Source organism: Solanum lycopersicum, chromosome 4 (genome assembly GCF_036512215.1).
Source record: "Solanum lycopersicum chromosome 4, SLM_r2.1".
Taxonomy (NCBI): domain Eukaryota; kingdom Viridiplantae; phylum Streptophyta; class Magnoliopsida; order Solanales; family Solanaceae; genus Solanum; species Solanum lycopersicum.
The window spans coordinates 62,785,709-62,813,522 of NC_090803.1; the positions used below are offsets into that span (position 1 = coordinate 62,785,709).

The following is a 27,814-nucleotide window of genomic DNA, read 5'->3' on the forward strand; positions in this document are numbered from 1 at the left end:
TTATTTCTTTAGTCCTTTTTCCTTTTCCTTTTCTTCTTTTCATGGACATGAGTCTTCCTTCAAATTTGAAAAATAAAATAAAAATTCTACCTTCAAAATTAATCTTGAAGATTTTTAAAAAGGTCTAATAATAACATGCCAAAATTATAACAAAAGAAAAAAAAGTCAAGGAAGTTTCTAGAGAGAATCCAATTCTAGAGACAATGAAAATGTTGTCCACTAAATAAGAATTGGTTCAAATGTCCCATCAAATTTTGGGAAGTCTTAATAGTGTTCATACTATAATTGCTTAGACAACATAATATTTTAGTCCACTTTAATTAAATGATCAAATTTTATTCATTCTACTTTTTGTATAATATATGGGGTGCACGTAATCTAATATACCTTTTTCTTTTTTCATTAAATCAAAATGACTTAAATGTTTTGTTTTATATTTTATGTATTGTTAAATAAGGTGCTGCAAACATCCATCAAACAGGAATTGAGCTAATCCTCAACTAATCCACTGATCACAGAATTGATCAACTTATAAAAAGGATTTACAATATTAAATTGAAGATATTTAAGTAATATGGATACGTGGACATATTACAAGATATATAATTAGAAACAAAGTTATACTAGGCAAGGCGAGAATGACATCCACAGTGGATAAGATGAAAAAAGGCAAAATTCAGATAAATCCGAACATGTAAAAGGAGGAATAATTGATGCGTCAGAAAGCAGGTACGTGAGAGGTTGGGTAAAACATAAATGAAAAGAAGTAGAGGTATGCCAAAAAATAACCTTGAGGAGGTGATTGGAAAAAAACACAACATATTTTCACCTAACTGAGGACATGATACTGAATTAAAAAAAAATTGAGGTCGAAGATTAAAGTAGAGAATTAGTATTATTAAAAAACTAGCTTTAGCCATGGATAATATTTGTAACTAACTACTATCTGTCACTAATCCTATTTAACTACTGATTTTCATTTGCTATGTGTTAAATAGCTATAGATTAGCAATAATAAAGTTGGTGGTTAATTTCAATTTTTCTAATAGCTAATCATGATTCATTAATCAAAATATATTCTCAATTTATAAATATAAACACATTGTTACGCTGATAAAGAAATTGAATAAGTAAACTACTCATTTTATATAACTTAAATATTTTTTGATTTGATATAAACATGAACTCGAGTAAGTTGTACTAATATTTTCATTAAAGACTATCTAGTCCCTCAACCAAACAAGAGAGGAATGTGATTTGCCTTGTGTTCATTTCCTTACTTCATTATTGCACTATCTCTGTTATTTTACGTGGCACCAAGCTAGTAGCTAGTCAGTCACATGATTTTGAAATTAATTTCAGTGTTTCAATAATGACACATTTTACTTGCAAACTTTTTTGAGGCTAAAAATGAAAGGAAAAAAATTAATCATTGCTTCCATATTGTGTGTTGTCACTAGCTTATTGGGATAACACAATTTTCTACCAATAAAATAATGCTGCCTCACTGGTTGTTACATCCATTAATTGCACTCTCATTTCTTTTATTTATCGTACATTTTACTCTTTAAATAATTTATTTACGATATTACGTTGAGTATGTTATTAATGTTGTAATCTCGTAAATTTTACTTGTATATATACCCTAAAAAATGGGTAGCAATGCTAATTGTGGATTCGAGAGAATTTCTTGCCGTTAATCAAATATATTATTTATGTTAAGAATTTTAATTGATGTGTATATAAAATCTATTTAAAACCCAATAATTAAATTAAAAAATTGTGATTAGAACTGAAAAAACAATTTTTTATTACTTTATCTCTAGTTAAATTTGAACAAATCAATACATAGCAGGTCATTTTTCATTATTTGGCCCAAAGATAACTTGAAATAAGAACTAAGTCAAAAATAAGTGTAATAGGTCATAATACCTCAACCCGACCACCTTTTATCTACTTTAAATTTCATTATTTGTTTGTTATCATTTATTTAATTATCTAAAAAATATATTTTTTTAATGATTATATATATGTTATATTGAAATTTAAAAAGTCTTTTTAAAAATTTGACAAGATTTATTATGAATCAATTTACTATGTATGTATTGAATTGAACGGATCAAAATGAATTGAATTAATAAATAGACAAATAATCAACCTATCCAAATTTATTCAGATTAAATAAATATATATTTTTATAAACTAATTTTACTGTCCATAATAATACTAGTTAATAATGCGGATTCATGATAAAAAAGGATCATCATAATCACTTTCTTTTTTCTCTTTGTTCTTCCCAATGAACAAGCAAATTAAGAACAAGAAGAAAAATAGAACTCAAGATCAAAAAAGTACTCCACTAACACTATTTTTACATTGTAAATTTCTCAAATCATAATCAAAGGGTTCCAATAAATCAACCTCTTTTTTTTTTTGCTCTACATAAATTTGTATGTGTGAAATTTCAGAACCAACAAAACTACCACACATCCAAAAAAAAAAAAAAACATAAAAATCTACAAATTATAAACTCTTGAAAAATAATTAACTTGAAACTTCATCCAAGAGCTTATATCTTCTTACCCTATTTTTAAATACCTTTCTTGTAATCCCTCTATTTGACATTTCTTCTGATTTTGTCCTCCTTATCTTTTCTTCGATATTTACCTTATCAATTATGACCCTTTTTCTAGCAGCCAATAAAGGAGACTTTTGTAATTTGATGGGATTTTTGTTGATAAGTTGAACCTTCAAATTACAATTAGAACCCTTTATTTTCCCCTTTGAACTTGTTCTTCCAATAATATCATTATTTTCATTTCGAATGATCAATTTTTTCTTCAACTTTGGACCATCTTGAATATTATTATGATCACTTGTGGTATTTTTACATGATGATGAAGAATTTGATGAATTTTGTGTTTTTTCTCCAGAAATATCTTTTGGACTCAAGCACCAGTTGCAAATTTTATAAGACTCAGCTTTTGGATACAAATTGCTACAATATCTGCACAAAAAGAAAAAGGCCTTTTAATCACTATATTTTCAAGAAAATCCAAGAGAATAAATTTAGTAGCGAAATTAGATTATGTTATGATCAATTTATATCACTCCATCATATTATGTATACAATATATAAATATACGTCAACTATTAAACAACTTATTAGAAATACAAAACATCTAGTCAGATATGTCACGAAACTAATCTCCAACGCTCTTCAAGAGGGAAATAAATAAATTAAATAGCATAATCATAAGATATTTTATTTTTGGAAAAAGATTTGAAAAGGGTACCTGTGTTGAGATCTAAATTGACATATTCTGCATTTGAAAAGCTCAGATGATAAACCATAGTCTCCACACATGCAACACTCAATGGCTCCTCTTCCTCTGTTGATTGTCATATTTATGTATCATTTCTCTTATTAAAATAAACTAAAAAATTTTCCCCTAAGGGATTTTATATATGTTATAATATGTACAAATATATGTGTATAGATGTATATGTATGCGTGTGTTTGGGGGTGTAGGGGTGGGGGTGGGGGGTGGGGGTGGGGTATGGGGTGTTGAAGAGGATTGTCTGCCACACAAGAAAAGAAAAAGATAGTACCATAATAGAAGGGTAAAGTTTTATCTTATTTGCCCCACCTCTTTATTGTAATAGCACATTTTGATTCTTTAGTTTATTTATAAATTTTGATTTTAGTATATGTGTGACGTAAAAAATATTGAGCAAAGTTGTTGGCCTAAAGAGTAGAGTTAATTATCATGTAATATGTTAAGTTTGTATTGTTAATATAGCTTTCGTTTAATCATAAATTTTAAAGTTGAGATCTAAAATTTGAGTCTTTGAAGTAGTTTTTGAACATATTTTTATTTGGGGAATGAAGTTTTTGAGTGAAAAAGTTTGAAGATCAGATATTCAAAGATAATTTTTTAAAATTTACATCCAAAATTTAGGATCAAATTTTTTAATGCAAAGTATCTAAAATCAGACATTTTAAATAATTAAAAGTTAAATATATTGAATCACAAGTATGATTTATCGATATCTAGGGGGCAATTAGACTATTAATTATGATTTCTTGTTTTCTTTCTTAGAATTGCGTATGAACGTTAGAAATGAATCATCATATCATTTTCAAGGGCCCCGTGAGTGTCAAGTATGTATTTAATTTAATTTATTGTAATTAGCCAATTAGTTGCTATGATGGAACTGTGGGGCACGTAGCTAATTTTTTTTAATTTTATTTTGTTTATTTCGTTAGAATTTAAAGTTTATTTGAGTGGACATTTTTTCATTGTTCACTCGTTTTCATTTTTTTATTAATTAAGATGACTTGACTAAGAAATAAAAAGAGAAGTATAGAAGTCTATGATCAATAAAGTTGATTTGACATGTATCATATGATAATTTTTATTGAAAAAATAATTAATAGTTGATAACCAAGATTAATTTATCCAAATTGTATAGTAAATTATTTTGGTTTGCCGAACATGATTAATGCACAGATTAGCAATTTGAGGAAAAGGTACTCTTTGTTTTGCTTCTTTTCTCCGTTCTTTAGGCCTTAAGTGGTGGAGAAAAAAAAGTTCATTTTAGTCCATTTATTATAGTTTAATTTTAATTTTTAAGTATTATGATTTACTCCTCCAAAGAATAATTATAGTAATTAATTTGTATATACATACATGATGTGTATTACTATTTACAAAATTTCATTCGACTGCTCATTTGGTAAGATGGTACCATTTCTTGCGTTTCAATTTATTTGTTTCATGTTTCTTTTTAGTTCATTTTCTTTAAAAAGAATTTTTTCATCTTTGACGATTCTTTAATTTCAACTATTCACATGACATGTTTGAAACTACAAAATTAAAAGACTATCTTTAGTTTATTTAACACCATTAGAATAAAAAAGATCTTCTTTTCTTTCTTAATCACCTTAGTCCGTATCAGTTAAAATCATAAAAACAAATTGACAGCAATTGTTCCCTTAGAAGATTTTGGGAGGTTTGAGCGAAAAAAAATAAAGAATTATCCAAAAGAAATAAAGAATCTTTCAATTTTTTTCTAGTGGGAAGTTTTCTTCTAAACGTAAAACTTGTTGACTAACCAATACTTTAATTCATACAACATAGTCGATTTAACCATCTCTTTTGGCCATTAAAAAGTCTTGGATGACTTGTTGAGCACGGCAAAAATGGAATGCTTAAGCGTATACTCAATTCTAAAGAAGTGTATTCACAATAAATTGATACACTTCCCTAAAAGATATCATATTTTGAGTTAGTGGATCGTGGAGTGACATAGTAAATGTGAGTTCGGAGCCTAAATGTATAAAATATTAATAAAAATTTTAAAATGGTATATAAAATTTTATATTAACTAAAACGGCAAAATCGCTGGAACAACAGCGATTTACTCCACCGGAAAAAGCAAAATCGCTGCTACTGCAGCGATTTTGCAAACTGTGATTTTTTTTTAAAAAAAAAAATGTAAGTCGCTTCCAAAGGCAGCGATTTTCAAACAAAAAAAAAGTAAATTTAAAAAAAGTTGAAAATCGCTGCCTTTTTTTAAAAAAATAATTGAAAATGCAGCGATTTTCTTTAATTTTTTTTAAAAAATGGATATCGCTGCCTAAGCAGCGATTTTCAAATTTTTTTTTTCTTTTTTAAAAATAAAATTGAAAATCGTTACCTAGGTAGCGATTTGAATTTTTTTTTTTAAAAAAAATCACATTTTGCAAACTCGCTGCAGTAACAGCGATTATGTTTTTTCCGGTGGAGTAAATCGCTGTTGTTCCAGCGATTTCGCTGTTTTAGTTAATATAAAATTTTATATACCGTTTTAGAATTTTTGTTAATATTTTATATCTTTTAGGCTCCGGACTCCAATGCCATATTAAAGACGTGTTCTTAATTCAACAAATTTCTTGTTTGTTTTCAATGCAATAGAATAAACAAAAGGGTTGTGGGTGACAAGAAATAGAGATAGGTTTAAGATTTAAATTTGATAAGTTTAGTTTTCACCATACTTTGTTACTAATCTTTCAAAATCTTAAATAACTTCTACGAGTAACTAATACAGTATAGTTTGTCGAATATATGAGTTCAATTGAACAGAAGGAAGAGGATTCTTTGGTGACATAGCAAGACAATAAGTGGCCCACACGTAGAAAACAAAGAAAAAATGATAACGTAATTTCAAAATTCTTAACAAAATTAATCGTATAGTACAACAACAATAATCTTGTCATTTTATGCTATTTAATATAGTTGAACGTGAATTCGAAGATCTATAAAAATACTATTCTCTCCGTTCAGAATTATTTGTCATGTTGCGCTTATTGAAAATTTATTTTACTAATTTTTAAAGATAAATTAGATCACATTAATTCGAAATGTTAAACAAAAAATGAGATATTCTAAAACTACATGAAAAGTACTATAAATTACAATTTTTTACATATTAATATGATGAAAAAATACATCTTAAAATGTTAGTCAAAGTTTTTATAGTTTGACTCTAAAAATAAAAACCATGACAAATAATTCTTGACGGAGAGAGTATTTATATCATTTTGAGGTATAAATAAAATTGTGTGCAGACGACAATCAGACTCCATTGTATAACATTTAATACCAAATTTAGAAAATTAATTTCATTTGATTTATGGAATCTGATGTGCTTCCTACGTAAGTCAGGATTAGTAAGTTTGTATTTTTTTTTTCTTTTGCATCTTATGGAATCAAATTAATCTCGCTAATCACCATCAGTGTGGTCATCACGTATGAAAATAATTTATTCACAATACCATATAAATTGACTATTTAACAATCATTTCCTTGAATATTCAAAACCATTTCCTTATAAAAACAACCAAATCGTGATAATTTTCTTCTTTTTTTAATATCTTATTCATATCTTTAATAGAAGCCAGGTTCACCAAATTGTTCACAACATTAAATTCTAACAAATATTCAAATCTATATTCTTTTCGACAAATTAGACTTTCCCCTTGTCCTTTTGTTTAGATTTTTTTTCCACACCTTTTTGTTTTAGGTTTGAACTGAAACAAAATCGGTCGATCAGTTCTTTTTCCCATTCCAGAAGTCATTTCTAAGATTCAGAGCCTTAAAACAAACCCTCAAAAAGTAAGTCTGGAATAATTTTGCGATAGATATATGTACAAACACGCCTTCAGTGGAAAATATTTTCGTTAGAGAAGCAGTTGCAACGAATCAAAATAACCAAACACTAAAAAAACCTTTCACCAAGTGAAGGATTTTCTGCCACGGTATAAGACTATTAGCCGATATTCTCCATCAACATTAAACAGTTGAAGCCAACAAATCATTAACCTAAGCCTCGATCCATCAAATGTGAGGATGATGCACCACTTTTACCTTAAATTTATTACTATATATATATTACATAAGAGAACGGTACACATATATTTACAGAAACCTAGCAGGAAGAGAGGACAGTTGAGAAGAATAAGGATATGATACAGTAAAACTAAAATGTAAATTACAACTTGACAACTTTTCAGCTGGTCTGGGATCCAAAATTTTCAATAGACTTCGATAACTATACATGACACACTTTTCCTCTGTCCCAAACCAGCTTGTCCAACAGATGAACTTCATATCCAGGCATCTGTAGTTAAACACAAATGTAAATACAAAACAAGCAATACCGTCGTGCCACCACATTCCAGAAACTAAAGCAACACGATCAAATGAAGAGAACCTTTAACAATAACAAATGGTACAGTTAACAACTCTAAGCGCAGGTACAACATTTCTATAACACTCTTTGACATCCTCTCCATTGGAATCTAGTGTTTGGTTTGATGTAATACAAATAACATGTATTGCATAATTTCAAAAAGATATTGTTTGTTTACAAAAATACCCTCCATATTCTTGAGCATTGTATACTTTTGAATGACTTCAAGGCAGTTCTGTCTTTAACCATGCTATCCATGTATTAGGAATCCTAATATTTCTGATGCTATGGTTTGCTATGTCAAATATTAGTACTAAATAGGGGGTATAACTTAGTTTTACATAGGTTGAAAACACTTCGAAACAAGGGATTAAAATACCAAATCTAATACCAATACTTTATCTAATACGTCCTACCAAACCACCTCTTTTGATCTTCACAAAAATTATATAACTGCTTTGACCCAATCCCAAGCTAATCTGAGGTCAGCTATATGAATCTTCAAAATCCATTTTGCTCAGATATGGACCCATTTCATTACAATATTCAAATGTAAAGAACTACTTACAAATAATGTATAACCATTCCTTTTACAATCAGTCACATGAGCATATATGTGATATGTCCGTCCAACTCCACTGCAGTAGTAGTCATATAAATCACTTTCTCAATCTCTAATAGTTGAGGAAAATTTCACCATGCATCACTTTTGTCATTCTAGCCTTTATTGATTAAACCTTGTCAGGTTAAAATTGCAAGTAAGTAGAGGAATTATGACTTGTTACATATTGGTATGCTTTTCCTCAAACAAGAAGTTGTCAGAAAAGTAGTGATGCTAGAGTTCGTTAGGTATCAGGAGAAGGTCATCGAAAGGCTCACACATCAATACTTAAGTCTCAGTGGAACTTTCAGGTATATCAACTAAGCATTTTTCCTTAAATAAAATAAAAAATTACAAGGGTTAGATAAAACGTGTCATACCAGAAGAGAATCATGTTAACATTCTCAGCTTTGTGTGCATTCAAATGGATGTAAGCTGCCTTCTGTAAACTCATGCATCCTAAATCGCTCCAAAAACTCAAAAGGCCTACAAGAGAACAAAACGGATAGCTCGCAGTTGTCAATAACTAGAATAAATAGTTTAAAACAGGAGAAACATCCATTTCACATCTATCAGTCACTGTGAAAGTGTATTCTTCTTTCATTAGTTACACTACAATATCATCAAGATTTACATGGTTATTATATTTGTTAAGGTGCCTTACAACCAGAATGAAGCAAAGGCTTCCGCGTTTAAAGGAGCGGGCATAGTGAGCTGTGATTAGAGAGAGATTGGAAGATCTGACCAAAGAAGGTGATAGCCCTGTAGATACCTCCCATGTTCAAACGGTACTGGAGGAAGACGGGTTTGAGCTTAAAGCAGGTACTAACAACAGAGAAGGAATAGGGGACTTTGCACATAAAAAACAGATCATGAATAATGATATCACCCCAAGAAGAAACTAAGCAGAGTCTGCTTCTCAATTCCCTATTGGAGTTTGATGGGTTTACAATAGGAGTTAATGTCTCAATGCATCTTTAAAATTAATTTAGAGGAAAGATGATAAGCCTGTTAAGTCTTACAAGACAGCTTCACGAGTGCGGCACAATCTGCGTTGATTGCTTTCCATTGCATCCAACACATTGGAAGTCTCTGGTCCTGCAGCTCCACCAGCCACAAGGGAAGGGACAGAAGCAGTCGGAGTCCAAATCTGAAAAAGATACATGTATACTGATAAGATTTGTCGTTAACATAGTGACAACTACTCCCAAGTACTTGTAACATTTCTCTAACCTTAATGGTGTTATCAATTCCACTGGTAGCCACAACGCAATCATATGGGTGGCACTGTACACAATTTACAACTGAACAGGGGTGAAGGGCAAGATGTTAGACAAGGTACGACAGGTTAAAGTAATAAAATTATAACAAATTAATGAGAACCGAGAAAAATACCAGCTTCATCTCCATGAAGCATTTTTATCAATCTACCAGTTCGTTTCTCCCATATAAACCATCTGCCATCATCACTTCCACTAGCAATATATTCACCTGCACAATGATTTTTACCATAGATCCACTAAAATCCTTATAATAAATGGCAAGTGTGCATAACAAAGTCATACGACGATCAGCACAGGAATATAATGGATCAATTTGACACATTTCGAATTTGAAAGTGGCCAGAAAACATTCAAATTCCACTCACCATCATTATTGCTTGTAAAAAGAGTAACCCCCTTTTCTTCCAGACCAGGCACAAGCACCACCCCCCACCCCACCACAAAAAAGAAGAAGGGAAGTTAACCAAGATAGTAAGAGAATCAGAGTCTCTACATAGATTAAAAACACATGAGCTAGAGAATGGTGAGACATAACCAAAGTGAACCAAGGATAAATATATAGTCTAAAACATGCAACAAAACGATAAGTGTCTCAAACTTAACTAATAGGGTTGACTATACCAACAACATACCCCACAAGTGCGGTATGAAGAGTGTAGGATATACTCAGACCTTATCCCTACCTTTGTGGGGTAGATAGGCTGTTTCAATAGGGTTGACTACACCAATTATTCAATTTCAATACTCAATAGTTGGGTTTTATGACAATATGTAACATCTAACACTTGAGGCTCTCTATATTTGCTATGTTTTATAAATCTCTAAGCAAACTAAAGAACTCCCAGCAAACTTAAGATTCTCCACATTTACTACCCGCTTACAGAACTAATAACAGAATAAAGAAATTACTTGCTTACAAAACTCAAAACAGAATAAAGAACTCCTCGTAAACACTAACATAATATAATTAACATCACTCGAATGACCATCTCCTTCATTGCCAGGTTGTTTCGGGTTTATGTGGGAAATTTTGATAATATTACTTTGGATTTATTGGATGATGCCAGGCACTATGAACGAGGCATTGTTTAGTTGGAGATGTGGAAGGGGGAAGAGAAGGCACAGGTCTTGGAATATTCCCCACTAGCACTTATGTGCATTGCTTCGAAAGAAATAAATAGGAGAGTTTTGAAGGAGTAGATATGAATTTTATACCGTTGAGGAGTAGCCTCTTATGCTTATTTCTTTTTGGTGTACCCATGAGATCCTCATAGGTATGGAAGATCAGGTATCGTTTATTTTTTGGTAGATTTTCTATCCTTTGGTATAGCTCATGTGTACGGGCTTCTGTTTTTCCCTCAAACATTAATACCTAAGATCTATTACTTAATAAAAAAAAAAATTACATTAACTTCACTAAGCCTCAACTCTCATCATCAATATGGATCTTTTGCTTCCTTTTGTTCTGTTTTTGAAAAAGTCTGTGGATTCTTGGAGATAAATCTTTTGAGACAAATTTCCTTTTACGTGTATCCTCTTTTAACACCTACAACCATCATAATGTCACACATACATACCAATTGACTTTGATGTTTAAGTAGGTTTAATTTCTTACTTCAATAAATCCTTCTGAGAGATTAAAGGTGAGAAAGAAGGTGAAAGGCAGTTGTTCTGCTCATCTATATTTTTCAAGTATAATGACCAGATAATGTGTCAGCATAAATATGAACATGGAGACCATTAAGATGTTGAATACCTCGTTCACCAAGAAAGCTCGCCTGTTTAATGTCAGTGCCTACGTTGCAATGACCAACATATCTTTGCTTCATATCTATCACTGTTTCAGGCTGCAATACAATTTGAGAGAAACAAAAAAAGGACACTGTTTAAGCAAGGAAACAAGCTTGATATTGGAAGACAAGATATACATGCATCTATATAACAAGGGAAAGAAACTTCACTGAGAAAGACATGTTCAAGTTTTAATATTATGGCTTCCTGAACATTTTAATATCTTTTAACAGATGAAATCTATCACTGCCTACTATTCTGCAAATTATTAGTCAGTCAGCAGGATGAACATTTTGACACTTTTTAACAAATGAAACTCGTTTCTCCCAAGAACAACTCCTGTAATTCTGTAAACAATTTACAGGATGGTATGTCAAAGAAAATTATTACGATCAATTGCATGCATCTGATTATTCGTTTCACTTTTCACAGTGTAGCTCACCTTTTTTTTTTATGAAGCAGCAGTTCATCTCACCTTCTAACACCTATGATAACCTTTGAGATTTACATAAAATCACTCAACTGTTGGTCAAGTGAGCAAAAAAATATGTTCATATGAAAATGGGCAAATTATGTGAGCCATCTCTACGACATAAACAAGTCCTGAGGCAGGGGATTCATCAGCAACAGAAACCAGCAAGTCGCCACTCACAACTACTCAGACCAGCCACCAAGAGAAGCTATATGCTTTTAGTCGGAATACAAATCCAAGTTTAAAAACAGATTTTGGGAAGAGACTCAAGATGATATTTAGATATTAGAGACTTTGGATTAGATTAACTTTGTGGTAACACCGAGAAAGAGAAACTGATCAGGGATAAAATAACCTAACAGACATTTGAGATATACAGATCTAAAATCATACGCATAACCATTCTATCAGTCATGACCTGAAAAGACAAAGCAAGCACAACACCGAAAAAAGGATAGAAAAATGAAGATCTTTTCGAACCCAGAGAATAAAAGGGAGACCAAACAACTTCACAGAACAGGAACACACATTCAAGCCAAACCTGGTAAGCTGTTTTCTCTTTTTGACAAGAGGCTGGCGAACCACATGAACCATTTGCCTGTCCAGTCTCCCCAGTGGAATCACCTCTCCTGTGGATTCTCAAGTTCAAACTTCCATGAAGGACATTAGGATCAACATCTTGTCCTTCATCACCAGACATTGATGTTTCAAAAGCCAACTCTAACTCTTCATCATCATCAGAATCATCTCTTTCAGACCTGTGACCATCTTGCGATGCATCACTGTTTGCGTCTGAACGATACAATATGTCACTTAGGGATAATACTCTTCCTGCCCGTGGATCAGACCTTGATTCTCCACCATTTGCCCTATTTGTTTTGTCTGCTTCAGCTGTAAAACCAGGCATATTGTTGGTACAAACTAAAGCATAAATATGAATTAAAATTTAGTTCTGGGCAAGAACAAGCTCAAATGAAATAAAATTTACATCCTCAACAATTTTCATGCACAGAAATGCAAATATCGGGCACACAAGAATTATATTGGCATCGAGGTGAAGAAGCAGTGCTTCCAAACAGACCAAAAAATAATAGAGCATACCGGAAATCATGAAGATGGTCCTTATGGTGGCCACAAAAACAACATAACGAGTAAAATCCCATTAACTTGTGCTGCTCAGGGTCTCCGATAACTCATCAGCTAGTCACGCACAGAAAATACAAACAAGACTACAGAAGTATCTAGTCTCAACATCTATTCCATTCCCCTGAAACCCCCTCTCTAAATAGCAAAAGGGAACTAAAAAATTTACAAAGTAAAAAATATTCAGTGGTAATCTAGTGTTCCCATAGGATTTTTTAGAGCTGGCACTATTAGCAACAAAACGTTGTATATTTTAGGCTAAAAAATACAATTGCAGGCGCAATGTAAGCTACTTACCTGCAGCAATTTGCTCTTTTATACTTTCCACCTTTGATGCAACTTCAGAATTAGATGTAGCCAAGGATCGTGCACCAATAGCAAACTCCAAAGCTTCTTTGTGTTTACCTAACTGCAGATAATATTAGTGACAGCTTACAGAATTGAGAGATAAATGAAAATCAGACAAATAATCTCAATCATTTTATGGATTATCCTTGTCTAGAAATATATTTTATGCAGTTATAACTGCAAACACTACATAATTAGATCAAAGGTTATACAATATGGAGGATTCGTGCATATTAGAAAGCAAACCAAGGAAGATCAATCATAAAGTTTAACCAACTTAACGAAAGCAAAAGTATCTAAACCATTTACAAGGCTTCCTAATAAGAGTGATTAGTAAATTTGACCTTTCCAATGCTATACCATGACTGAGAAGAAAACTTCATCTAGAGAGAATCCAGAAACTTTTAATGATTTTGATACCCTATATCATTGTACGACTAACACATGAATCGCCTTATATTTTTTAGTACATCATAAATATGATGCACAATCACCTTTGGAATTTCTCACTGACAATTGATACTCCAACGGGAACTTTGGCAAAGATAGAAAGGCAGAGAAGCAAGATCAAACCGGGCAAGAAAAACCATACGGCTAAGAGGGCCACAACAAGAAAGAGAGGATGAGCGTGAAAACCCACTTGGTAATCTTCACTAATCTATCTAGCCTATGAACAAGAAATTTTAGCCACAAAGTTCTCACAAACACTGAATAACATACCTGTGAAAGAGCATCAGCGATCAAAATAAGAGGCCTAAAGGAGGATGAATTGAACTTTCTAGCTCTATGACAGTCTCTTATAGCCATATGTGCATCATTTTTCCACTTCCTCTAGTAAAAGCAGAAAAATATTTTAAATTAGGTATACTATCCTTAAGACCTACCAATTACAGTACAACAGGAAATTGTCCTTCAGATACCTTCAGCAATATTGCTGCACGAGTGCATAAGCATTCGAAGGATAGAAGGGGACCAATCTCATCCCTGCAACCGTCTAAGACTTCATTACAAGCTTCTATCTCATAATAATAGTTGGAGTCCTCTTTCAAAGAATTCAGTGCCATCTGAATCAATCTTTTGCATTTTTCTAGCTGAAGAAAGAAGGAAACAAGGATGATTAAGATATGTCACTTTAAAGCAAGAGAAAGTAAAATGCAGTTTTTATCAATTTCGACCAGGAAGCAGAGGATAAGGAATAACCTTGGAAGCTGGAATTCTTTTTGATGAAGAACCATTTAAGAAGATTCCACTAACTGATGATTGTAATTCGATTCCATTGACCGAGGGAGCAAAATTCATCAGGTTTGACACATCTCCAGAGGTATATGAGATAGAATTTCCATGTGCTACAACAAATCAAAAGCTTCCTAAATCATAAGTCAATAACATAACCAGAACTTCAAGTACGACTTATCTTAAACTTTCAAGCACACAGAATGTAATATAACAGAAGGTAGCAGAGAATGAAGTTACTTTCAACTCAGTCACTTCCAGATATCTAATGCAAGTGGACAGGGTTAAAATTATCTGTCAATTAACCCTTGAATGACCCAGAATAACTGGCATGAGTGCATGCTCATGCACAAACTGTTGCTCTTTTGAGTTTTTGTAAGAAAAATTAGATACTTACATGAACCAACATGGTATCAAAATATGAGTAATTGATCCCGAGGCAGTGTACCATTTACCAAAAGAAAGACCACATTCAACAACAACCAAAAGAAGAAAAATATAATTAAGTTTGCTCTCCTCAACGAAGTTGCCGCCTTGACAAGGATGATGAGCAACTTAAAGAGTATCTTACAGGGGTCACTCATATAAATTCATGCTTCCCATCACAAAGTGCTCTGTCCTCCCCACTCAAGTGCAGCACAAACGTAAAATAGCATCAATAACGTAAGATGATCCAGACATGTCACATGCTTATTTTATAATACTACACATCTTCTCTTCTTTCCCCAAAGTCTTTTAATCTTGTTAAATTTTTAATTGAAGTTAGCTTCAACAAGAGGAGAAGAGCACCAGAGGAACACAGTATAATAATTGACATATAGAATAAGTGAAATGTCTAACAAAATTCTTGAAGTACTCGAACCCATTTATTTAGCTAATAATGAAAGGCTTTGTACCCATCAGTCTTGGATTCTAACCTTAGACAGTTTCATTTGGTTGAAAGAAAAGCTTTATCCATAGCATTAAGGCATATGTTACATTCATCACACATATCGGGATTTCAAAAACTGAAGACACAACCCACATAGGTAGCAGCGGAAACATAATTAATAACAAAAGTATATATGTTACAAGAAAGAATATAACCAAAGGCACATACCAGGATTCACATCCATCAAGTACACATGTTCTCCACTATAGCTAAGCAAAACCTCTTCACCATTGGGACTAAATGCGACATGGGTCATATGCAAGTTAGAACGTCCCTGAGGAAAAGGAGAGAAAATTCAGCAGCTTCCCTTTCCGAAGCCACGTCATAGCCACGATCATGAAAAGTAAATAGCTCATTCTTGGTGACAAGCCAAGTGACCATTCAATCAAAGCAAAGACTGATATGCTATACATATATACATACACAGAACTATCAACTGTTGCTATTAAATGGATACAAAGTAACTTTGCTTGGTAAGAAATTCTGCAGAAATAGATCTTCACTAATAGATGCAGACAAGTAGATGCGCCTACTTCGTATGCTACTATGGTGTTCGAGCCATCTTGCACTCATCTGGATTACTCCATGGGCATGTGCTACCTCCCACCAGCACAAGTACCGGGTGACTCTGTCTAGTGGCGTAAGCAGATTTTTTCGTAAGCAGTGTAGAAGAAAAGTTAAAGTTTAACTATTGAATTTTAAAGTAAGTTGCATCCTTGTCTCATTGGCTTAGATTAGTTTTAAACCTTGAGCTCAATACTAACAAACCACATTTTTATATATTTTGCAAAAGAAATGCTTATAAACCACATTTTTACATATTTTGCAAAAGAAACCTGTCATCAAAAAAAAATATTTTGCAAAAGAAACACTTAAGATTAGGTTTGAATCCCCAAGCTCAAGCACCCAAAGCGAACATAGAACCAACGCGCCATTAGGTTACTTCTGTAAAGTAGTGTCATCTTATTAAATTTATAGCTTTACACATAGTATGAATATATATATTTAGTAAATGTGGCTCCACCCCTGACTCTGTCCACACATTGCTTGGACAGTTGGGGAAGAAACCACCAAGTGTTTTGAACCCAATAGCTCATCTCACCCCACTTCATTTAACACTAGGTCGTACCCCTTGAGTGCAGTGCATTGCACTTTACGCAGAGATATATTACCTTTTTTATATTTTCTTCATCCTATTCCTAAGGGAAGACTAGCCTGCATTGAAGTTACCCCCTTCCCCATTTTAATCATCTTCGATAGAGGACCTTTACCCCCATTTGTAAGGAGGCGGCCCACAAAAAAGAAGAAAGAACCACAACCATAATCAAATTTTAAGATGGTTGACAGCAAAAAAAAATGTGTCTATCAGAAGTGGATTACCTCTTCAGATTAATCAAATTTTATTATAGTCAAGTTCTGCAGAATAAAGAATGTGATCCTATTCCGAACTCCCTCTGTCCAACCCCTCCCCCTTTTACTCCACAACCATAATCAAATTTTAAGATGGTTGACAACAAAAAAAAACGTGTCTATCAGAAGTGGATGACCTATTCAGATTGATCAAATTTTAATATAGTCAAGTTCTGCAGAATAAAGAATGAAATCCTATTCCGGACTCCCTCTCCTCCAACCCCTCCCCCTTTTACTCCCTGTACCAAAACAATGATAACAAAGAACTCATTGACAATAAAGCATGTTGAGGACTATACTAGACAAGTGCTTTGAAAGAACTCAGTGATTTCTTGTTTTATGAAGTCAAGAGAAAAGGTCACAAGGAGGACATCTTCAGTGCAAGCAGCAGTGCGTTTCAAGTGTAAGAATGAGGTGAGATGCTCCCTATGATCTACTATAACCACTGCACCTCTATGATAAAGAAATAATAGAACTTATAGCCAGTAAAACTATTAGCAGACTCTAAAGTAAGATAAAGCAGAAACGGAGTCAAAACTAACACGATCAGAAAGATGCATTGGGCAGAAGTAGCTGACACAAGGTGGAGGTGGAAGCTTTTTCTGACTCGAGGATAATGGAGGTAGCATTCTCCTATCATACAACCGAGCAAACGCATCACTGCAAAATATTAAATTCCAGATCAGAAAACGGACAGTATCACCTGAAATATACCCTTACTGCTATAGACATCGTAAAAACAACTATACCTTCCACCAACAATAAGCAAATGAGGCCTCGTGGAGCTAATATCACAAGACTTCAGAGCAAACAACTGTTTAGGAGGATCAGCTAATGATTTCTTAGCTCCGCAGCGTAAGTCAAGCTGCCATCATGGACCAAACAAATTGAAACGTGAACTGCTTAAATACGTCACAGGTTAAGACAAAGTTCTAAACGTTCTTATCAATTTTCACTTGACTACAACAAAAGATCGAGCACTTAGAAACATAGACATCAACCACACGAGAAAAAATCGAAGTCTTCAAAAGGAGAAATTATGGTTATAGAACAAACATAAAAACCAATCCTCATCATATAAAACTTATTGAGTTGATACCTAAGCCTTTGGGTCAGCCAAGAAAAAATTAGTAGCGCATATACACAACAATTGCTTATGCCAAAATTGCAAAAAGGCATACTTAAAGCACATTACGATAATGTCATAGACAAAGGAAAAACACAATTTTGATGAAGCAGTTTAATTAGCTTATCCTGAGGTAAAAGGTTAAACACTTCTTTCCTTATCAAAGTAACTGAAGAAATCATAACTCGATCTTCTTATAGAAGAGATAGAAGACTTTTAGCCTTTCGATGAAGCAGCAATATATTAATCACAATGTAGAGTGAGTTAAGACTAACAAGTATATTACGGCATTCTTGACGAGAAGAACCAGCTGGGGGACAAGTCGCACCCTCCCGAAGATCATGCTGTCTCACAGTCCCATCTTCACTAGCACTCCATACTACATGAGGATTCCCAACTTCAACCTAAAGTCACAAAAAGCAGTATATAATATGAAGAGAGAAAATCAGATCCACACAGATACTAGATTATCACTAAAAAAACATCACTGTTGCCTGAACACCTACAGCTAATTTTTTGACCCTCCTGGTATGACACTGAAAGAGTGCTGCTGGAGTCACAGTATTGTCTTGTCCTCTTCCCTTTTGATGAGACAAATGAAAAAGACGAACCTGCCAGTGAAAGAAAATGTGAAGAGAGCATAAATTTTTGTAGAGAAACCAGTCAAAGCAAAGTGAACAGCATCATTGAACAAACACACAAAATTTGGTGCATCAAGATATACTTCAGCATCTCCTGCTCCAGAAACAACTAGCTCATCAGAAGTTTCTGGAATAAACTTCGTGCAAAATATGTTGGCACTGTGACCAGTCTCAATGGAATGCAAAAGTTTGTGGCCTGAGTAACTCCAGATATTCATCTGCACCAAATAAATATTGTACTTAAGTGCATAAAACACAAAATCCAGGACTTCAAATATCAGCTGAAGCCAGCAATGCAATACAGATACAGTAACCACAGATACGGAATATAAATAAAGATGGACCCAAAATTAACATCCAAAGTGCAAAAGGAACTCTAAAAAATGCTCAGAATATAATCCCCCAGCTCTCTGAAAAACTGTTCCATCATCAGGTCACGTTTAAGAGCTGTTCCCAGAGTACTCCCTGCAGACCCCAGTGGTAGCCTTTGCTTTAATTTCTTGTGTATCAATAATAGCTCTTCATTTCACTCTAGATGTAACAAAGCATCTCTGAAGATTATGTTTCATCTTAAGTTTTAAGTTTATAATGGAACTTTCTTTTATTCAGACATCTCTGTGGTCAGAATTGAAGAACAGAATATTAAACTATCTCAATCTCAAATCATATCATTTTACTGATAGATTGATGCTGGTACTTAAGCCCTCCTTACTCAGGAATCTATTTGTGTTAACTCTTTCATGCATGAGCACAACTCAAGATAACTGTTACAGTACAATAGAAATAATCTTCTATATTGGATTTTATACTGCTTTTGCTGTCAAATCGCCCATTATCCATCCTATATAAATGGTTACCAGATAATACCATGGAGAAGCACATTACAGTACTTGTATATTTCTGGACAGATCTTATTAAAAATGGGAGACTAGGGATTAATTCGAATCAATATGGAATTACCTCACGCATCGGCGCTACTACAGCGCTTCTACAGCGCTTCGCTAGCTCGAAGTGCCTCGCTATGAGAATCTATCTTCGTTAATGCTCGGCTAAATCTAGAACTTTCGCGCTGACCGTTCACTTTCTCAATAGCAAAAGTATTTCTCATATGAGCTCCGGCTTCCTCATATGAGCTCATCAAGACAACTTTGCTCTTTGGGGGGTCAGAGAGCAGTTAAGCAGACAAATCAAAAGGACAGCGTCGAAGATATATTTCTATATATACACGGTTACAGTTATCTTTTTCTTTTTTAATGACAAGGGAAACCCGCAGCCGCTACCCTTTCCCTTTGGGTGTGCACAGGGTAAAACCTACACGGTTAGGGTTATCTCGAACCATGTTCCGAAAAAATCAGCCTATTTGTGGGGAGAATGAAGATTTGTCTCTGTTTTTCTTCACACTCCAAACTGCTCTCACTCGCCACTATTAATGGGATCTCGGTTGATTTCCCTTCCTTTAGCTACTAAGATGTTTCAGTTTGCTAGGTTTGAAAAATTCAAACAGCGATTTCTATCGCTTTCCCTTGCCTTTCACTCTCATTTGGTTTCTTTCTTATATAATTATATAAAATAAAGTGCAGCAAAGCGCATGGCAAAGAAGCAGCCAGCGAACTGCCACCTTCCAGTGGCCTTTTTTTGCTGTGCATTCATGGCGGTCTTCAATTTCAAAGATGCATCCAGTATCCACGGGTCATAAGGAGAAAAACTTGATGTGCAGTACTTCAAATCTTGCTTCTCATTATGAGTGCCATTTGCAAGTTATGGATGGCAAATGACTACTAATAGACAATTTCGCCAAGACTAAATAGAAATTCTGTCTGTCCAAGTCAGTCACCAATGTTTTCACACTTTGGAAAAGAATGGCAATAGACTTAAGGCTCCGGGCTCCCACAAGAAAACTACAAAAGCTGATCAATATAAAACATACTCGAGCTTCAAATGACTACTAATAGACAATTTCGCCAAGACAGATGAAAAAAGTATGATGAACACACATACACACATATATACACACACACGTCCATGAGAGCTCTTATATCTGGCTATCTTGCAGGTTCTAGAAGCAAACCCAACTATCACATATTCACATTGAGAAGCTTAGTTCATCTAAAACAGAAGAATAAAGGAGCAATGAAGCGTAGAGAGTATCATACTCTTGTATCATCTGATCCAGATATCAAAAGGGAGCCTTTTGAGTTCCAAGCTATTGCATTCACGCAACCCTGATGCCCCTGTTAAGCAATGAACAAACTCTTGAGACTGTAAGCACATACATATATGTCCATCAAAATACTATCAAACAGAAATCCAATGGAGCAACTTCAGTTTCAAGAAAAAAATACCAATGGAGCAACTAATAGTGAACAAACCCTTGAGACTGTAAGCACATACAAATATATCCATCAACAAACAGAAGTCCAATGGAGCAACTAACAGTATTTCTTAAAAGGTTAATAAATCTACACAAGAGTGTTTGTTGACCTGAAGAAAGTGTATGGTAGCACCACGAAAGGTCTTTTGGTGGATAGATGTCAGATAAGAAAGGAATCCATACAATAAATGTCATAAAAGACATGTAAGTAGGAGACATCATTGGCATTAGAACATAATAGGAGACACAACAGAGTTTCTCATAGTCACGTGTTTACACAACACTGATCGGGGTCGACTACACTTTTGTACCGATGATTTTTTTTTTTGAGTCAAAGCCGATTGTATTAAAACCATAACTTAGCACATGAAAAAATGCTAAGTTAAGAACTTCACAAAGATATACTTACAGCCAAAACAGGAGCCCCTATTGAAAAGATGAAAAATTATATATTGCCAATTAAATCTACTAATTCTCCTATACACCCCACCTATTCTGTTTACACCTAAAAAGGAGTAGACTAAGGCCTCATTTGTTTTCATTAAGATTAAGAGGTCTGAATCTGAATATTAAGATTTGCATTAAGATCTGGGTGTTTTGATCCGAATACACATCTGAACATTAAGATGTGGTCTCTAAATCTGAACACTAAATAATTAATGACGTTTGTTTTCAATATCTGAATGTGCAAGTGAAATTAAACATTATATTAATAATAAAATATTATAAAATTTTCATATCAACAAAATATCACTTTTGATAAAAAAAAAAATTAAAAGTTGTAATAATCATGATTTGGAGTAATATTTTTTTCATTTTCAAAAACCTTAATAAACAACAATACACCAATAATATTATTGCAACTAGTGTTCTTGACACACGTCACTACAAGAAAATTCTTAATATAAAAACTATTTTTTCATTCAAAAACCTTGATAAACAATAATACACCAAAAATATTATTGCAACCAGTATTCTTGACACACGTCAATACAGGAAAATTACTAATATGAAAAAAATACTTGAAAGGATTTATGAAAACTTACCAATTCAACAGGGAAAAAATGGTGTTTGATTGAGAAAAGAGAAAAAGAAGTTTTTAATTATGAGATAAAAAGACACTCCAAAGCAGAGTAGTAATGATTTATTATTTGATAACTAATCAAATGAGTCTGAATGTTGTTAAGAGTCTCCTATAGATTTGATTATTTCAGAACCCATTAAGAGGTTTTTTCTAAATAAAACAAATGAACTTAATGGACTGATTCTGTATGATTCAGATTCAGACCTAAAAATCAGATGTACTTAATGGGCTGAATCTGAATGGTCTATATTCAGACCTTCATTAAGTGCAAACAAATAAGGCCTAAGACAGTTCATCCTAATCTTCTGGAAATGACTGCTAATGTCTTCAATTTAGAAACAAAATACATGATGAGGCCCCATGGTCTAAGTTATTTGCAGGCGATTCTGTACTGATTGATGAAACCAGTGATGGCCTGTACCAAGAGCCTGAAATATGGAGAATCACTCCAGAGACCAAGGGCCTTAGGATAAATAGAAGTAAAACAAAATATGTACACTGCGAAGTTTATTTGTATAACAGAAAGCCCATATAATCCATGGATGACCAGTGGAGTTCATAAAAGAAACCATAAAAAGGTTTGTGACTTCAGTGGTCTTACTTTCTTAGTAAAGTAAACATGTGAACATAAAAAAGAATTTAATTGACAGTATAAAAGAAAATTAATGTACAGTTCTGCACATTTAGTCAGCATAAGAAAAGTGAATCTGACGTGAGACTAGATGAGGTTGTGGTGTCTAAACGCAAACAATTCAGATATCTAGTCCTGTAGGATGTTACATAGGATCAAATCGAATAGTTGAAATGGTAAAGAGTTAACGGGAGTCACGGGATAAAATGATGCTTACAAGTTGAAAGATACGTTCTATAGAACAGTGCAAGCCAGATGTTATTCTTTTATATCAGGCAACTGTTTTCATTCATTAATATGGCCACAAATTTGGTCGTATACAACGAGTATACCAAAAGGTAAAGGACCGACGCAAAGATATGATTCTCTACAAACTCCACTCGTTCTTATATACAACAAGGAACTTTATGGGTGCACCAAAAGGTTGACGCGGAACTTCATGAGCTGGATGCTATATGAGAAGGAATATTGAGCTCTACAATCCAACACATCCACACAAGATGACTATCGTGGCGATACAACTGCAAGATGATATGCAAATTAGACGAGATCTAAAATGATCCCATTCACCATTGTGAGAGTACAAGATTTTGAGAGAGAACCCAGCTTGAGTAACAAGCTATTGGGGTTTAAATAGCTAAGTATATATGTCCTAAAAAGGAAAGGAAATCAATACATAATCACTTACAAATCAATACCTAGTTAAAATAGGAGTGAATCAAGCTACCTACTATATTTACACATATACTATAGAATATTCCTAGGATTCAAACAACCACAAAGTGCAAGTGGGCGCAGCACACACACAAGCATGTAAAAGGTCGCTTGAGATAGTTTGGTCATATCTGGCATCGACCTCCAGATGCAACGGTTTAAAGATGTGTACTGATAGTGAGTGAAGGTGTTAAAAATGGACGAGGTAGACTTGAAATCACATGTGTGTTGAATGATCTACAATCTGTTGGAACTTTGCGAAAAATTGGAGATCAAGAAAGAAAAAGATCTAGGTATATAAGCGATATCAATTAGGTGAGATCATATTTTAGTCGTTGTGCTAAAATGATTACAATAGATCTGTTCGCTAGGAGTCTTTACTAAAATGATTACAATAGATCTGTTCGCTAGGAGTCTTTTAACCCTAAAATAGATTTTAAAGTTGTTAAAGATATAGAGAACTTCTACTGCTTTTTATTTCTATAATATAGCATAATGTTGGCCCGAGATGAATTTAACTCGATAAGCATAGATAGTGAAGATTCATATAGTCGACCCCAATTTGTTTGGGATTGAGGCTTAGTTGTTGTTTTCGACTGGCACATATATTGAGAGCAAGAAGCAGATAATTCGTTTTCATGTGCGCAAGTCTAGATCTAGACTAAATTGCACGGGGTCTTCACTTTCGATATTTAAACTACTTTTAGAGAATCAGACATGCACCCATTTAACATTTTTGAAGAGTCTGAGCAACATAGGATCCAGATACCCCTTTTTACGGCGAAATTGAATGTTAGATTTATCATTATACAATTTATGTTGGTTGTGTAACTTGAAAAAGAAAGGATGAAACATATAGAGGATCAGAACTTTATTGCTGAAGTTTAGAAGAAATTACAATACAGATGCTTAATGATTTTCTTATTAAAATGTGTTTCTTTAAAAACATCTGCAAAACTAGGACCATTCATGGCACATCCTAATTTCCCTGTCCATCACTTTCTACTTTATACACATTCCAACTTAACAAGCCAACTCTTTCAACTCACAGTGTCAGTTTATCCCACTTCAAAAAATTAATTAAACTACTCCTTAACCAACTCTAACACATCAAAGCAGTGTTGTGAAACGCGATCGCCTCGTCGCCAATTGCAGGAGGCGAGGCGACCCTTCATCTCATTTTAGCTTTGTGGCAAGGCGATCTTCAAAAGGCGACGCCATGACGAAAAAGGCGAAAGGCGAGAGGCAAGAGGCGAGAAAGGCTAGAAAGGGGTTGCCTTTTGTATTTTCTTAAAAAAAAAAAAAGGCAACCAATTTAGGGTTATAAAAGTTAAAAGATGGTTTTAGAATTTTCGACTAGACTCCTCCGGCAACTAGCCAGACTTTTCTGGCAACTCTAAAATCTAACCAATACATATTTCTTCTTTTCTTTTTCCTTCATCTTCTTCTTCTTCAGACTTTAGAATCACTTCTACCTTTGTTTTGACTTTTGTTCTTTTTTTTCTCATTCAAGTTCTAGACTTTTAGTATGTACTATTTATTTTTAGATTCTGAATTGAAAAAATTGCTAACATGTTATTGTTTGATTACTTACATATGCAATTAAATATTTTAATTTTTTGGTATTAAATGGCACCGCACTTCAAAAAGGCGAGCGGCGAGGCGGACCCTTGTCGCCTTTTATCGCCTTTCGCCGTCCAAAACACTGCATCAAAGTGAGGCATCTTTTTGATGAAAATGCAAGTAAGGTAAATTTTCCATCTTTCACCAAAATCATCTCATATATTGTTCGGGCATCTTGAAATAATTAATATTTGTATTCTGCTCAGGTGTTACATGCAGAAAGGAGAACCAGGCAATGTACCTATTGATGCAAACGAAAAGAATACCACTTTCATGAGCTGCACTTGAAAAAAAAGGTAAATCGTTGACACCCTGAACTAGATGTTCTCCAATCAAGGCATAGGATGAGTGTCTTATCTCTCAGCAGACAGATGCCCAACTTGGTAAAATAATCAGTCAGATTAAAGATACTGTGAGATTAACATCTTAACAATATGCACAATAAGATTGGACTCATTAAGGCACTCACCTCTAGTTCTCTTTCTAAAGCCATTCTTTTCACCAAAGAGGAATGCATTTGCAATTCATGAACAGAGTCCTGTAAAGAATAGAAACCCAAGTATAATTTGTGAGACAGAAATAAGCGGACAGTAATAAGCTTAAAAACACCACACAGAACCTAATTAGTAATCCAAGTCATTAAGTGACTCAAGCTTTGCTGGTCTCACATAGAGGAACCAATGAAGAAATAAATTTCCGGTGGCTGTAAAAGCATTTGATAAATTTTTGAGAAGACTGACAAATGTGTAGCTGCCCAAGTCAAATGAAAGCCGCTATTCGTAAGCACTTGTGATGGTTTTGGCTTGGATTTCTCAAACAAGATTGGTTGGAGTAAGAAAAGCAAATAGAAAAAACGTCAATTATACAAAAAAAAGTACCCAGGCACTTCTCCCAGAAAACCCCGTCTCTTCCTTTATTCCAGAGTTCACCCACTGTGAACTAACTTCATAGAACCTTGGCTTCCTTTTTAGATTACACACATGGGAGAAAACAGAGTTTACTTCAACACCGGTTTTAAGTCTTGCGTACTACCCGGTGGACACCCAACAATGATACATGGCTCCATTGGGTTAAAAGAAGTCGTAACATGATGAGACCTCCGACGCAAAGCAAAACAACTATTGAATGGGTCTGCTTTGCTCTCAAAGAGGCTTAAACTGATCAGCAAAACATGATAAGATGGAAAAATAAGGACAGACTAGTGAAATACTTTTGTGCTAGAAAGTATGACGTACATGGGAGATGCTTAAACAGGATATCATGGGAGCTTTTCACAATTTTTACTCTCGGTTTTTTTACAAGAGTCTCAATGCCATGCATTGCCTTGATCCCTAAGAAGAATGGTGCAAAGGAGCTTAGGCATTTTAGACCTATATGTTTAATAGGCAACAAACATTTACAAATTTATTGCAGAAGTCGAGAGAGAGAGGCTTAAAAGGATAATGAAAAAACTGTTACTCTCAATAGATGATGGCATTCATAAAAGGAACAGAAATAATGGATGTTACACTAATAGCCAACGAAGCAGTGGGGTCAAGATAGAAACAGAAGAAGCATGTATTCTTTGCCAATTAGATATTGAGAAATCCTATGGCCATGTGCACTGGAACTTCTTCCTAAACATGTTACGATCAATAGGTTTTGATTGATGGAAGCTTATATGTCTATTGTCATATTCTCAGTCATCATCAAGGTTCGCACAAAAGGTTATGTCCCAACTCACAGAAGTCTCAAGCAGGATGATCCTTTGTCCCATTTTTTTTTTCATAATTTTCATGGAAGGTTTGAACAACATGATTAAAATTGCTAAGCAAAATGAGTGGATTAAAGCCTTTGAGGTTCCTTTGATCACACATTTTCAGCATGCTGATGATACCTTAATTTTCTGTGAAGTAGGGGTGGAACAACTGATAATGTTGAGAATTATCCTGATTATCCATCTCTGGACTTCATTTTAACCGGAGAACGAGTCACTGTTTCTCAACTAATGAAGTTGCAAATATGGAGGCCCAATTGAATTACATTCAGAATAAATGTAGCATCTTCAAGGAACAATTCTCCTAGCTAACTAACCTAACCTCACCGAGTATACACAACTCTATAATTCACTAGAGCAACTGAAACTATAACGAAAAATTACAGCATATGCCATCATTTACATAGAACAAAAGGCTCACATAACATACCAATTCGAAGAAAATTTAAGCAAACTGATGAGAATACAAATTTAATAAAGCAGGTAATTAGAATTTGACTTACATGGCGAACGTCGAGGTATCGTTTATTGATCAAGTTACTGATGTTGCCGTCGTGAAAACAGAGTGATTCCATTTTTTGCAGAGAATCGAGAAACCCTAAGTTGGAGGAGATGAAAATGACGAGTGTGTGTATGTAGTAGCGATCATCAGAAAGCAGTTTCCAACGAAACGAAGCAAAAGGAACACAAGAGAAGAGATGAGTCGGTTCTTGTTAAACGACGACGTTTATCTCCACGTCTCACCCACGAACCACTTTGATTATGTCACTGAGTTTTTTCTGTTGTCAATGTCAATTTCCATTTTCATCCTCGCCTTCTGATATAATATTACATAATACATAAATATGATTTTTAATTAGATGTCGGTTAGTAAGAGCCTCTTTGGCTCAGCTTAAAAGCTGGTCAAACTGACTTAAAA

At 34.0% G+C, this 27,814-nt stretch overlaps 1 protein-coding gene and 1 long non-coding RNA gene across 3 annotated transcripts; both read right to left on the bottom strand.

Annotated features, from left to right (window-relative positions):
• Window positions 1-2,352: 2,352 nt before the first annotated feature.
• LOC101247909 (uncharacterized) lies at window positions 2,353-3,533 on the bottom strand. Its single transcript, XR_011220884.1, has 2 exons — window positions 3,297-3,533; window positions 2,353-3,007 (listed from the first exon to the last, which is right to left on the bottom strand). It is a non-coding gene; the product is annotated as an uncharacterized lncRNA (long non-coding RNA).
• Window positions 3,534-7,406: 3,873 nt separating this feature from the next.
• Window positions 7,407-27,688, bottom strand: LOC101248191 (protein ALTERED SEED GERMINATION 2). Of its 2 annotated transcripts, XM_069297344.1 has the most exons (21): window positions 27,399-27,688; window positions 25,609-25,677; window positions 25,381-25,518; window positions 20,870-20,947; window positions 18,800-18,934; window positions 18,582-18,686; window positions 18,351-18,479; window positions 17,699-17,814; window positions 17,492-17,609; window positions 15,708-15,813; window positions 14,576-14,721; window positions 14,296-14,466; window positions 14,096-14,206; window positions 13,325-13,436; window positions 12,426-12,775; window positions 11,378-11,468; window positions 9,734-9,829; window positions 9,572-9,642; window positions 9,361-9,488; window positions 8,719-8,824; window positions 7,407-7,665 (listed from the first exon to the last, which is right to left on the bottom strand). In XM_069297344.1, exons 5-20 carry the CDS (start codon window positions 18,932-18,934, stop codon window positions 8,743-8,745), a joined length of 2,067 nt encoding a protein of 688 aa, XP_069153445.1. In that variant the 5' UTR covers window positions 20,870-20,947; window positions 25,381-25,518; window positions 25,609-25,677; window positions 27,399-27,688; the 3' UTR covers window positions 7,407-7,665; window positions 8,719-8,742. The 2 variants fall into 2 exon arrangements, with proteins under 2 accessions (XP_069153445.1, XP_004237973.2); XM_004237925.5 differs by lacking the exon at window positions 25,381-25,518.
• Between the last annotated feature and the right edge of the window lie 126 nt (window positions 27,689-27,814).